The sequence below is a fragment of the Hoplias malabaricus genome, chromosome 15 (genome assembly GCF_029633855.1).
Source record: "Hoplias malabaricus isolate fHopMal1 chromosome 15, fHopMal1.hap1, whole genome shotgun sequence".
NCBI classification, from domain to species: Eukaryota; Metazoa; Chordata; class Actinopteri; order Characiformes; family Erythrinidae; genus Hoplias; species Hoplias malabaricus.
The window spans coordinates 7,612,762-7,626,916 of NC_089814.1; the positions used below are offsets into that span (position 1 = coordinate 7,612,762).

At 40.3% G+C, this 14,155-nt stretch overlaps 1 protein-coding gene and 1 long non-coding RNA gene across 7 annotated transcripts in view; both read left to right on the forward strand.

Annotated features, from left to right (window-relative positions):
* grin1a (glutamate receptor, ionotropic, N-methyl D-aspartate 1a) overlaps positions 1-4,133 on the forward strand; it is a 39,475-nt gene extending 35,342 nt beyond the window's left edge. For all 6 annotated transcript variants that reach the window (XM_066645335.1, XM_066645336.1, XM_066645339.1 and 3 more), the window contains one exon: positions 1,659-4,133. In XM_066645335.1, coding sequence (XP_066501432.1) covers positions 1,659-1,727 — 69 coding nt within the window. In that variant the 3' untranslated portion in view covers positions 1,728-4,133. The remainder of the gene's footprint in view (positions 1-1,658) is intronic.
* A 5,012-nt stretch (positions 4,134-9,145) lies between these two features.
* Positions 9,146-13,450, forward strand: LOC136668832 (uncharacterized). The gene is made up of 3 exons (XR_010795537.1): positions 9,146-9,208; positions 9,840-9,959; positions 11,597-13,450. It is a non-coding gene; the product is annotated as an uncharacterized lncRNA (long non-coding RNA).
* Positions 13,451-14,155: the final 705 nt, after the last annotated feature.

Sequence of the window (14,155 nt, forward strand, 5' to 3'; positions counted from 1 at the left end):
CAACAAATACGGGTGAAATGGACGCCTCCAAAAAGGAGAAAGGAGAGAAGAAATGAAACCATCCACTGCTGTTGACCACCATCAGTTTATTTTAATATCAGTGTTTCCTTCCTATATAAATGGATATATATGGATTTATGAGTGTCGATGTCCCCTACATACATGCCACAAAGTTCCTCTCTTCCTCTGAAAGCATGCCACTTACCTGTCACAAAAATGCAAACTGTGTCTTGCAGTTCCGACTGTGTCGTAGTCGTAGTAGTGAAGTAGATGTAGAAGTAGATGCACCTGTTTTGTGATTGTGATGGTAGTAGAAGTAGTAGTTCCCTGTCTCTGTCTCTCTTGTTGATCACTGTCTCTCAGCAGGGGGCGCTGTGGGCTTGATTCAGCGCAACAGCAAGCCTCCTCAGAGAACACAAACGGGCACATGTATTCATAGAAGTGCCACACAGGGGCACTCCCATGATGCAATGCCTCTCTACGACTTTGTCAGCGATATTGCTGGATCGCTTTTTCAGCAATATGCTGATGATTATAAGTTCTATTAGAAGAGCACTGCTTTGTATTTTCCTTTACTTACCAACAAGCTGAACTGTGCCACAGCTCCAGCCACGTAGATAAGGCCTGCAACGAGCTTGTTGCTTCTGAATCAGTCCGGCCAAAGTCATCTCAGCGGAAATTTAAATTCTTTTGAAGAAGTTAAGCAGATGAATGGATACGTTCAGTGTCACAAATTAGAGTTCTGGCCTCATACAAACTGTACTGATTCAGGATGTGAACTTCAATCAGCTGAAGAACCATCATTTTTCCAGCGATTTTTGGAAAACAACTCTCCAGCTTCACAGCTGAGCCCCATTTTGCAAATCAGGGAAATATAGCATCGTCACATACGTATTTATTGTAAAATGATATTTAAATGCTATATTTGTCCTGACCGTTGTAACGTGGGGGCCATCATTATGTAGCTTACAGTGTCCTATAAATAAAATAACATAAATAAATAAGTGCATTTGATTTTCTGTGGCATATGACATAAGTCTTGTGCATCTGCATGGAGCAGGGTGTTTTTCTAACCTGTCACTGCAGATATCCACAAACACGGACACTTCCCCTGCGCACTCGCTCTAGAAAAGGCAGGGGAAATGGGGGCTCCAGTCTCAAGCCTTTTATTAATGCCATATCTTACCTCTGTAAGACAGAGGCGTGGCATCGTATTGTGATATGGATTGAGGTAATAATGAAAAATGTTCATGGAGAAGGACAAAACTGAATGGACTCTGGAGGCCCAATTTCCTCTTCTTTGTAAGTCTGGACACCTCCTAAGGCAGATTCATGCCAAACCGGTGCACTGCTTTCAGGAGCACTTTGGCAGCAATGAAGTCCATTGGTTATTTATTATTATATCTTGGGCACACCAAACAATGACAAGTGGCACTAAATTTGAGCTGGTACATTTGGCTTGTCGACAAATAGATGGCAGATTGTCTGGAAGTGATTTGGAATCGTAGATGGCCTGCTGCAAACTGCCTTTGGAGGTCATGCCTTAAGGCATATCCCATCTCAACTAAGAGGAAATGTGTAGTAGTCGCACTAATGGTCTGTATTCTCTGTTTTCTGTCTTTATTTCCCTCTCTCTCGCTCTCTCTCTCTCTCTGCAGCAATACCCACCCACAGATATCACAGGCCAGCACAACCTGTCCGACCCGTCGGTCAGCACTGTGGTGTGATACTGAGGGAGAGAGAGAGAGAGAGTGCGAGAGGGCCACGCTCGATTTCTTACAGACTAGGGGGAGGGGGGGGCGATTGGAAATAGAGGAAGAGGGCTTTTCGAACATCTGATTCTGCGCTTGAGCTTCTGCACCTTTACGAAGAGCCACGAGAGGATCTCCTGATCTGCTTTGCCGGAACCTCTCTGGACTCAGATGGGATTCATTTCTAAGACAGTGAGAACATTACTGGAGTTTGTAGAACGCACCAAAAAGGAACCACACGAAGTTTGAATTGAATCTAACAATGGTTTGTTTCTTTATTCCTTTGTTGTTTTTTTTGTATAGGTCCGAATAGTGGATATCAATATTATCTTGATTTAGTGCTGTATGTATATTTAATCTCTCAGAAGAAAAAAGCAATCAGCCTATTTCTAATTCTCCAAGGTTTCTGTTTTATAAAGTAGTTGTTCTGACTGTCGGGATACTTTTAAAGTTAAAGGGCCCATTTTCTTGGAGCAACCTCAACATTTACTCCCCAAACAGCAAAGACTGTTTTTCAGTGTGTCAATCCACCTCCAACAGGTGAAGCGCATCTCTTCAGGGTGAAGTTAGAAACAGTGCTTTGGCTCAAATGTTGTTTTCACTGTGGCAGCCAATCAGAAGACGTTTAATATATCCTTCAAATTAAAAAATATTTAAACAACTTTATATATATATTACAATCTTATCATATCTTTATATTTATATATTATTTATATAAAGATATTTAAATCTCTCATTCTTAAAGACACTAATATAAACAACTAAAGCATACATTTTTTAAATACATAACATACATGAACCTCAAAGGAAGACCAAACAGAAGGGAAATGAAAGAAATGGGCTCTTTAACGAAATGTACCTATTTTATAGATAATATATATTTCTATTGCTTTCTGTTTGTTTTGAAGTCTTTGTCTGTTTAATATACGAAGCAACCGCAGCATAAAAGAAAGCATGCAAACACTAGCTAGGTACAGAATTAATTTTAGTGCATTGTGAATAGTGTTAATACTTGAAATGATATTTCTAATGATATTACTATATTGGATGTGGCACTTTACAACATACAACCTTATTTTTGTGTGTTAGTGTGTGCTTCTTTGTTTTGTACTCGATGCCATATGTATCCTCTGGAAAGTCGTGACTTTCTGTGGCAGTCGGCCACCTGCATGTCAAAAGCATGTGCGACGTCTCATTCGATTCACAAACCGAAGACCCCCTCTTTGTAACGGGCCCTTTTCCGTTGAATTCAGAGCTGAACCCACTGTTGAAAACGGGTTGTTTGATTGACTTGTGTCAGAAAAGTGACTTTAATGAAATCTCACTGATGAGAGAAGTGCATTTCCTAAAGTCGTGAAACGTGAACATCTGTTTGACTAAGGCTTTGTTTTATTTCAGGAAATCAATCACATTCACCGCAGCGCGTCCTCTGAAGTAAATGCTCACTCTTTTCTTAGCTTTAAACCCCCTTCTCTCTTTCTCTCTCTCTCTCTTTTTAATGTTCTTAGTGCAGTCTTTCTCATCCCCAGTCTCTATGGGGTGCATCAAAGGGCCAGGTTTTTCATCCAATCAGAACTTGGTCTCTCATGCAAAACTGCCTCTGTTCTGAGGCCTTTTACATGGGGAAAGTCCAAGTGAGTTGCTTTGATTCTTTATTCTGGTGCTGACGTCTTGGTTAGATGCAAAAACAGGCCGTTTCCCGTTTTCTGGGGTTGAGAAACATTAGTTCTACTGCACGGAATAAGGACAGTCTGTAAAACAAGCATTTATTGGACTCATCGGGGAACACGTACTGAAGAATTACTATCACATAGTGTTGAAACTATGTGCAACTGGTTAAATGATGATTTCCAAAGCTATTTTTGAAGTCGACGTCATCGTGCAGCATGTCATATGATATTACGTCATGATTATAACGAAACACACCCTTTTGTTCAGTTCTGGACTTCGTGACTATAGACTGATGAGTGCATGCGTGGTTTTAAGTGCTGTTTTTTGTTCTTTTTAGGGTTGTAATTTGCATATCTGCAGCACCCACTATTGAACTTGCTTTCAGGGCTAATGCAGTGTATATTCTAGTCTTCACAACCTTAGGGGAGTATCAGAGACTTCTTCCTAATAAACTCATGATAAGGGAGTGTGCAGATTGCTGAAATTCCTCTGACTTTCTGTAAATGATGTAAATAGACTTCTGACTCATTGTCATAGACACAAGCCATAATCTACTGCAAACCCACGTAGAAAATTAGACTTATTTGAATAAGACTTATATCAGTGTTTGCTTTTGAGTTTGATTTTTCAAACCAAATAATGCAAACCATTTTTTTGGTTTGTATTTAGACAACAATGCAAATCAGATTTCTATGTGCCAATAAAAGAATATGTGCTCATGACGGTGGTGAAAGTGTGCTTTCTTTTTACTATGATTCAGTGAAAGTTAGAAATGTGAACTATGTGAATAGGATTTGCTGTTAGAATTATATTCTAGAATATGACTTAGCTCTCCATTAACCCTCACATTAAAATTAAAATGTAAATATATCTATTAATGTTTATATATATATATATATATATATATATATATATATATATATATATATATATATATATATATATATTTCTCCATGTTATATTAGTAATAGTGTGAGGGAAGATGATTTCATTGTGGTTTATTGTGTCACTTTTGTTGCACAATACGAGTTTAGTTGTTTGACCTACTAGTGATTACCCAAGATGCAATATGTCTACAAAATTAATATCACATCTCAGCTTCTGTTTGAACTAAATTATCGTATATCAAAGTTTTTATTTTCCATGCTTATGGCAGGAATAGAATTGTTTGATGAAAAAGGGAATACAGTTATATATACTAATACAGTTCAGGGTCACGGTGGGTCAGGAGCCTACCCGGAATCACTGGGCGCATGGTGGGAGCACACCCTGGAGTGGGCGCCATATTTCACAGGGCAATACACATGCATACATTCACTCACACCTACGGACACTTTTGAGTCACCAATCCTTCTACCAACTGTGTTTTCGGAGCGTGGGAGGAAACCCATGCCGACACAGAGATAACCCACCAAACTCCACACAGTCACATGGTCCCTGGAGCTGTGTGACAGAGACACTCCCTGCTGCACCACCGTGCCGCCCTATCAAATTAATTGTTTTAATTGTTCAAATTAATGTGGTTTTTTTTTTTACTTTGTTAGCCCCCTTTCACCCTGTTCTTCAAGGGTCAGGACTCCCACAGAGCAGTTGTGTGGGCACTGAGAGCCATGGGCACTGCTAGCAACCATTAGCAAGTCACCACCACACTGACCTCAGACTGACCTTGATCAGGAGATGACAGAAGCCTCCCCAACGCAGACTCATGGAATTCATATGTATGCGAATCATCGATATTATCCACAGCCCGAGCTGCAATTATGTCTCACCAGTCATTTTTAGACATGTCGTTTGAATCAAGGCAAGGCATTTCCTCACATCTGTGACATAGTCATATGACACGGAGACACCCAGGGTGTGGTATGGGCCAGTGAATTCTTTCTGTTGATAGCTGATATGAGTCTTCAGTCCAAAGGAAAGGGAGGGTTCTCTCGCCTTCCTCTGATTTACAAAATAAGAGCTTGGCAGCACTATGGCATATCAGCTGAAACTATTTCTGACCTTAAACCTGGCAGGATATTCTTTCACTCTTTCTGCTGTAGAACTTGATCCTTCAGGCGGGACTCCTAGAAGGGTCAGGCGGGGATTAGCAACTGGTTCACTTAAAATATTTGAAGTGAATAACACACTGAAAGGCATTTGTTACAGAAGAATGTATTGCACAGAATGAGACCAGTATTCACACACACATTCAATCACATGAAGGTGAGCAGTCTCTGCAAAAGCTGCAACATTTTTTGGTGTTGATGTTAATTTCTTCACCTCCCAAGAACACAGACCAAAGAGGTCTTAGGTGAACCCTGAGCTGTGTGGATTAAACATGTTTAACATTCACATCATTCCAGTCAGAGCCTAGTGGAGGACACTGATCATAACACTTTCTCAAAATATAATTTATAAGGAGAAATGTTGAATTGGAGAATGCTAATAAACTGAGTAATTACCAGTAGATTAGTGCTGATAAGACTTTGTTGCCTTTTCTGAATTGGAATTGGCTTCACGAGGAGCAGTCTTGACCGTCGTATTACATGATAGGGTATAATGAATATCTGCAGCCTCACCTTGGACTGGACTGCAGTTTTCAGCCCGGCGTGAGCCATCCAGGTCTGACATTCTAAAGTAGTCCATTTCAATAGATTTTTGTTGCCACAGCACTGTTTGAATGAAACATTAGGTCCTCCACCCCGGCTTACTTCTCACAGTAGACAAACTGGGGTTTGTGGTCAAGACTTGCATTTAAATATAACCTGGATTCTCTCTCTCTCTCTCTCTCTCTCTCTCTCTCTCTCTCTCTCTCTCTCTCTCTCTCTCTCAGATCTTTCTTTCTTTGCCTCTTTTGCAGTTCCCTCTGCATCATTTTTCTGACATTTTTCCTTGTTTCTCAGAAGTGTTGAGCATCATATAAAGGCTCCAAGTTCAGCTCGTTTTTGTTCAAATCATCTTCTAGGTTTTCGTATGCTCTGTGATGGAGTTTCTTGTTAAGTTGACGTCTCAGATCTTCGCTGGAGCTTTCTTCTCTTATGAATGTGAAAACAATTCCTTCTTGGTGACTTTGCTGGTAAGGACCTGGTCTTCAGAACTCTTAATGAATTACCAGTTGATGTTTCTTCACTTCAGCCGACCTGAAAAAAAACCCCAAAATATTATTGATGCATGACTACTAATTTGACTATGAAAATGCACCTCTAAATGATTGTCAGGTATTGATGTGGAAACACAGGATTCAGAGACCGGATACATGTGGATACACGTAAAACAATAAATGAGTGACTGCAAAAACCTGAAGCGTCATAACACAGGAAAAACAGTCACAATAAACAATAAACAGTCTGGACTGCACAGCTTTTAAACACACAAGGAACTGTCAGGGAAATGATCAGCTAATAATAAATGAGACTGAAAGTGGTCTTTATTGAGAGCAGCTAAAATCATTCACTAACCATTGACTCTGCTCTGCTCTAACAGAAGAAAAAGACTCTTTTTATACCTGCACGCACACACACACACATAAACACTTCATCATCCTATAAGAGGTTATTTTGTAACTGAGCCACCTATAAGGGAAGAAAGAGTTAACAGTTTTCAGAGTTCTCAGCTACATCCCGTGTTCGTTAGAATGAAAAACGTTGTTGATCTCCTCCTGAGCTCCTTCAAGCTTCACTCCCATATCCTCCCGTCACATTCGTTTTTTTTATCAAAGACTCAGTTAGTGAACCACTTTGAGACAACAGAATAATGCAACATACATTTCATAAAACAGCTCATCTTCATATAAAAGAAAAGACTTATTCTAATTATCAGTGATTATTATTAAACACTAGTGATTCAATGAGCACTCACAGGTTAAAGAAGCATGAATTTAAAAATTCCCTTCACAAAACTCAGAGCACCTGTGAATGTAATCACGAGACAATGCGTGAGGAGGGGGTGTGGTGGAAGGAGACGCGAGGACCCAAGCACATAGCGGCGAAAACAATGAAAGTTAAACACCTGGTTTTAGACCACAGTAATTTATTAGTACGGTGTAGGGCCTCCTTTTGCAGCCGATACAGCGTCAGTTCGTCTTGGGAATGACATACACAAGTCCTGCACAGTGGTCAGAGGGATTTGAAGCCATTCTTCTTGCAGGATAGTGGCCAGGTCTCTACGTGATGCTGGTGGAGGAAAACGTTTCCTGACTCGCTCCTCCTCCAAAACACCCCAAAGTGGCTCAATAATATTTAGATCTGGTGACTGTGCAGGCCATGGGAGATGTTCAACTTCACTTTCATGTTCATCAAACCAGTCTTTCACCAGTCTTGCTGTGTGTATTGGTGCGTTGTCGTCCTGATACACGGCACCGCCTTCAGGACACAATGTTTGAACCATTGGATGCACATGGTCTTACTGGTGCAGTGTGCAGTTAATGAAGACTGTCCACCAGGCTGCTCCAAATTAGCCCTGAAACCTCCCACACTGCAATGACAGGTTTCAGTTTCATTTTCCGACCCCTGTAGGTAAATAATAAGAAGTAAAACAAAACCCAGGACAGAGGCATTACATGACAGCCACAAACACATGAAAAAAGTGGAATTATACAACAATCTGGTGCTAATGGGATGGGAGATATGAGGACCGGAGCACCTGCACTTGGATGAGTGGTTTCAAACAATGAATGAATGAATGAATGAATTCTTATTTACATTTTGTACAGCATCCCAACTTTTCCAGATACAGGGTTTGTAGTTCTCCACCACACATATACAATAATGTACACACAACAGACTTTGATAGCACCCCACACCTATTTTATTCTGGAATTTATGAATGAAACCCCATGAGAGTTGGCCTCAGGCCTAAGGCTATTAACTAGCTTGAACGTGTGAAAGCATACATTAAGTGGAGTAGGCTACATGATCACAAGTTAAAAGCAATTAGAGAATAGGAAAGAGAGGGAAGGGACAGAGCAACACACACATGTATGCTTTAGCAGTCCAACAGCACGACTCCTATTCCAAGCCTTGGGAGTACCAGGTTCATAAACACTGCCACAGTCCATGCCAACTCTGGCTTATATACTGCTTGCAATCCTCATTCCATCAACTCCGGTCACACAAGTCACCAGCTTGGCCCTGGAGCCGGAAAATGACCCTTCACCTCATGGCTGTGCTCCAGGGAGAGGACTATTTATGTCTGTGTGATCTGTCCACATCACCCTTTTACCACATTATTTTATTCGGTATTTGATAATATGTACACCGATATACTGTAAGGTAAACACAACTAATTATAATTATATAATATAGAGATTCATTCAGTAGTTCACGAAATTTTCAGAGTTCTCAGAATGTAGAGGGAGTGCTGTTGTTATGAACATATACTGGTGATAATTGGGGTAGATTTAATCATTTTTACTAGGCCTATCTGGTAATGATAGTAGAAAGATTAGTTGTATTCAACTGTAGGAATAATATAAAATTATACGCAAGAAACATTAAATAAGTTGTTAAACTGTCATAATTCGGTGGGTCCTGTTGGCAGTGTTTTTGTTTACTTCCATTGGGGGCGGGGCGTAGTTATTTTTTTCTTGTCTCCATGACAGAAACGGAGCGTGGCCCTCGTCAGTGAGCTGGAACCAGTAGCCTATTACAGCGCGGGCACTGGATAGCATTAGCCAATCACGGCGCGCTAAGGCGGGGCTTGTCGGAAAACGGGAGGAGAAAAAACAAAACGAGGTTCTCACCGCTATCGTTCACAAACAGCTGCTGATTACACTCGAGATACGAGCTCCTGCAGCAAAACATAAGGTAAGACCAACTCACTTCCACTAAATAATACTTAAATACATTTAAGCTCTATGTTTTTGGAGGGTGTCTCTAATATTCAAATAGACAAAGTCCAAAATGTAAGTTATTTAAGGTGTAGTTATTTCTAATGGTTTTTACCTGGGGGCTTGGTGAACTTAAGGGGAAGGGGGTTGTATGGAGTATTCCACAAAGCCAGATTTCTCAGTCTAGCCAGATAACTCAAGCCAAGTGTCAAGCCTGTTCAGCAGGAAAGGAGCTGAAGGACGTGACTAATGGTCAGTATTCATCTCCGTGCTTAAGATATCTCACTAACTCCAACCCTGGAGCTGTTCCACAAAGCAGGATTTCTCAGTTTAACCAAAGCCAGAATTCAAAATAAGTGAGGGACATTCCTGTATATCACTTTATATCACTTTATCAACACCCACCTGTGTAAATGTTAAAAAGCAGAACTAATATTTCAGTGTATCATAATCAAAATAAACGTAGTCCACTGTAATTGTGTATCGTATTTTATTCCTATGTCATATCCTTTTTTAAATACAGCAAACAAATATCAGTGTATATACTTTTTACAAAATTATACACTGTGTGGACACCTGCTCATCCAACATTTCTTCTGAAATCAAAGGTGTTTACAGGGACTTTGCTGCAGCGACAGCTTCTACCCTTCAGGGAAGTCTTTACGCTAGATGCTGGAACCTGATTGATTAGCTCTGGATCACAAACACGACTCCAGCTCATCCCAAAGGTATTGGATGATGCTCATTCGTGCCAGAGAACACAGAACACACTGTCCCACATCCCAGTGCTAGGCTTTAGGCCTAAACTTCCCTAGTCCACACTTGGCATTGGTGCATTGGGCATGGTGACGTTAAGCTATTCAGCAGCTGCCAGGTTTTCTCAATTCCTTTCATGCTTTTCTATGAAGATTAGACGAGATGTGCACAAGTGAACACCCCTGTCCTTGGTGGGTGGGTGGGTGCATCTTAAAGTAGTTGACTTTACAAATTATAGAGGATTTAAAAGGGTGTCCCCATTCGTTTGGACATACATTCTTCACAGTACTTCCTCCCGGAGGTGAAAGAGATGATTACAAAGCCTCAGCTTTAAAGTGCTCCTCTTTACTGCCTTTGGATTCCATTCAGTCTGAATATCACAAATGGCAGAATAGATACAGACTGGATTATTCCTCTGATATCCAAAGTAACATAGTACCTAAGTACATTTACACGTGAAACCCTGCTTCCCTGAGTACTTTGTACATTATAGGATTTAAACCACACAAAGGCCTTTGTCTCAAAGTAATCTTTAATCCTTTCTGCTTAAAACGACTGTAAATGCTGGTAGGAGATTTGTTAAATGATTGGCCAAGCTGTGTTAGATCTAACACTTTATGACTGACAGACGTTAGTGTCACGGAGGTTAGCGCAGTCAGGACCCGATCTACAATATGAGACGATGCCAAGTGACAGAAAAACTGTTAAAAATTGATTTCATCATGTTACTATTCTTCTTTAAACCCTGAGTTTGCTATTAACCTGTTCACATCCCAGATGAATTGGGCTTGGTTTAATAATCAAGTCGTATGCATCTGAAAGACAGTCTAACTATGTGTTTGTTAAATTGGTGTTTTAAGGGAGCAGGTGTGCAGTGTGACATTATAGAGATACTAACGTTAGCCCAGACACTCACAAAAATAAAAAAAAAGCAATTCAGAGTGAATTAAGAGGTGAAGAATGCAAAGAAAGCCAAAAACAAGAGAATTAAGGCAGAATATGAAAGTATTTATTGTGATATTGTTTACTCTCTCAATGTTTCTTAATGCTTTGATTTAACATTTTCCATCAAAGTGGCCTTGATGTGTAAGAGGTTAAAAAATTAGATTCAAACATGGTTGCTCCCATGTGGGGGTCCCCTCTCTATGGAGCCTAAACAGTTCCGTTCAGTTTGGAATATATTGGTTTTTACAGAAAAAGCTCTCGTGATTATTATGTGTAAGAAATGACTTATTGCTCCTTTAAAGGAACACTAGGTATTATTTATACATTCCAAGTTACAGCTTCAAATCACTGTAATAGCTATAATGGGGGAAACAGAGCCTCCGTCGTTGCTACACCAGGCTCAGCACTGCAGAAACCGTACTGTGTAACTTTTGAGGAGGCTAGGAACCCTCCCCAGCTGTCTCTGCTGTTAAAAAGAACCACACTCTGCACAAAGAACTTGTAAGTCGCTCTGGATAAGAGCATCTGCTAAATGCCTTAAATGTAAATGTAGGGGGAGCCCAAGAGCAAAAAAAAAAATACTAACTCTTACTTAATGTTTCTTTAAAGATGTGGAAAAAATACAACATGTTATGGATAACAGTGTTTGTGTTTGTGTGTGAAGGTGCCACAGCTCTGGTCAGATAGTCCTCGGTGCTGACAAGATGGAAGATTATAGGCTGCACATAGATGCTCCCTCTGCTGGTAGACCCTGGCTAAAACGGTGGATGTGGCTTTACTTTGATCCTCCGCGTGTTTTTAAGGATTCTGGCCAATCGGACGACAGTATCCACTCCAGGGTTTGGAGGAGGAAGTGGCTAATTGTGGCTCTCCTCGTCGCTCTGGCACTGGTCATCATGGGGCTCCTTCTTCTCTGGAATTACAAGTGCATCGTGGTCTGGCATCTGTGCCAAGAAGATGGAGAATACCCAACATTCCGGGGATAGATAAAGAGATCAGAGAACACTTGAAATACGAGTAACTCACATGTTCGTCACTTTAGATACTGAATGAATGTATATTGGCCTGATGGGGTAAATATGTTTTTAATGTTTTTAAATGACTCCAGTGTCCTGGGTGAATCAGGGATTCTGTACTTCGTCTGTTTTATACGTAGCTGCACCCTGTGGAGCGTTAACTGGTTCCTTTGTGAACTACAAAGCAGTTTGATTCCTTTTTTTCTGAGTTAATATTTATAAAAGATAAATGTTACATGTTGGTGGTAAAAATGACTTACTGCTCCTTTAATGCTTGCTGTCGTGGGCATGGGGCCCTTTTTAAATGTTTACCATGTTGCATGATGCTGCTGTCTGAAAGTAGTGCTGAACGATGTGAAGCAAATACGACATCTCAATATTTTCCGGAGACACTTTGTATAGTTTTGTCTGAGAACGCACTTTTGCTTTTCATAATAATCAACTTTATTGAGGAAGATGCTACAGAAACAAGTTTTTACACTAAACACAGAACACAAGGAGGTAAACCTACATTTCATTTTTTACAGAATTATCAGCTACATTTCTCTCACCGTGTTACAGTGGGTTTTCCACGTATCGCAATGTAACAGTAATAAATGGTTGTCCATTTCATAACGTTTTTAGTTTTTTAATAATGCCATTCATCGACCAGTACAACTCACAGCTGAGTCATGAGTAAGTGAACCTTCTCAGGACATTCACCATCTATCAGCTCAGGAGCTAAAGTGTGTCCCACTCAGTTCTTTCTGAATCATTTTGTTCTTAAATAAACGTTCGACTAAACTACAACACTGCTGTTTTTATAGTCATTACATAATGCATAGAACTGCCTCTCGCACATGTAACTAAATCATAACTTAAACTAAGACTGTCTTTATTATGTGTCTTGAATGAATAGTCATCTACACGAAAATTAAAATATGTATCTTTGTGCTTTAAAGTTGAAATAAAAGGGAAATATTTTTAAAATTCTTTGTACTTTTAATGGGCGGCACAGTGGCGCAGCAGGTAGTGTCGCAGTCACACAGCTCCAGGGGCCTGGAGGTTGTGGGTTCGATTCCCGCTCCGGGTGACTGTCTGTGAGGAGTTGGTGTGTTCTCCCCGTGTCCGCGTGGGTTTCCTCCGGGTGCTCCGGTTTCCTCCCACAGTCCAAAAACACACGTTGCAGGTGGATTGGCGACTCGAAAGTGTGTGAATGTGTGTGTGTCTGTGTTGCCCTGTGAAGGACTGGCGTCCCCTCCAGGGTGTGTTCCCGCCTTGCGCCCGATGATTCCAGGTAGGCTCTGGACCCCCCGCGACCCTAAATTGGATAAGGGTTACAGATAATGGATGGATGGATGGATGTACTTTTAATGTGAAATTCTGAAGCAAAGCCAGGGGAGACACTGTTTGACCAGTTCTTTGTTGCTTTTACGTTTTCAATAAGTCACTTAAAGTGGTCTCAGAGTCATAAGTTTGAGGTTTTTTTGTCTTTATTATGTGCCTTGGATTAATAATTATCTATACAAATATTAAAATATGTATCTTTGTGCTTTAAAATTGCAATAAAATTGAATTATTTTTAAAAATGTATTCATACCAGCGCCATGGTCATTTGCACTGGGATTATACACCACAAACCAACAAATAAATGAATCTACTCTGGAGCTATGTTTAGGCCCAATAACCAGTACGATCCACCACTAGGGGGAGGTGTTTATCGCAGTGTCAGGTTATTAACCCATTCATGCCCTGCGGTTAAATTTAGGATGAGAAACATTGCCTCAGAATTTGCCCTGGATGAATATGAATAGTTATGGCTTTTATCTATACCTGACAGAAGTTTTATTAGTTTAATTTAAGTACTTTTTATGTTAATTTAAGTGATTTTATTTTTTATTAAATAACCAGATGGCATTCATTAAAATGATTAAGATGATTCATTAAGATGCGATTTATATGATATATAAAGCAAGGGTGTAGAATTAGCATGGACGGAAGTGACGTACGTGACCCCACCAATGTCCAGCGACTATTGAATTGTCCCCACACGAGGTGTCAACATCTCATTAACCTAGAGGAGCAGAAAGGGTTAAATCACGTTCTCTACTCGAGTCCTAGACTCTACTGGAGGTGGTAGATTCACAGGTCCCCACCAATGTCAAGAGACATAAAAAATCTGATGTAAAGTGTAAAAACCTTGACTTTATCTATACAGTTTGATCAGT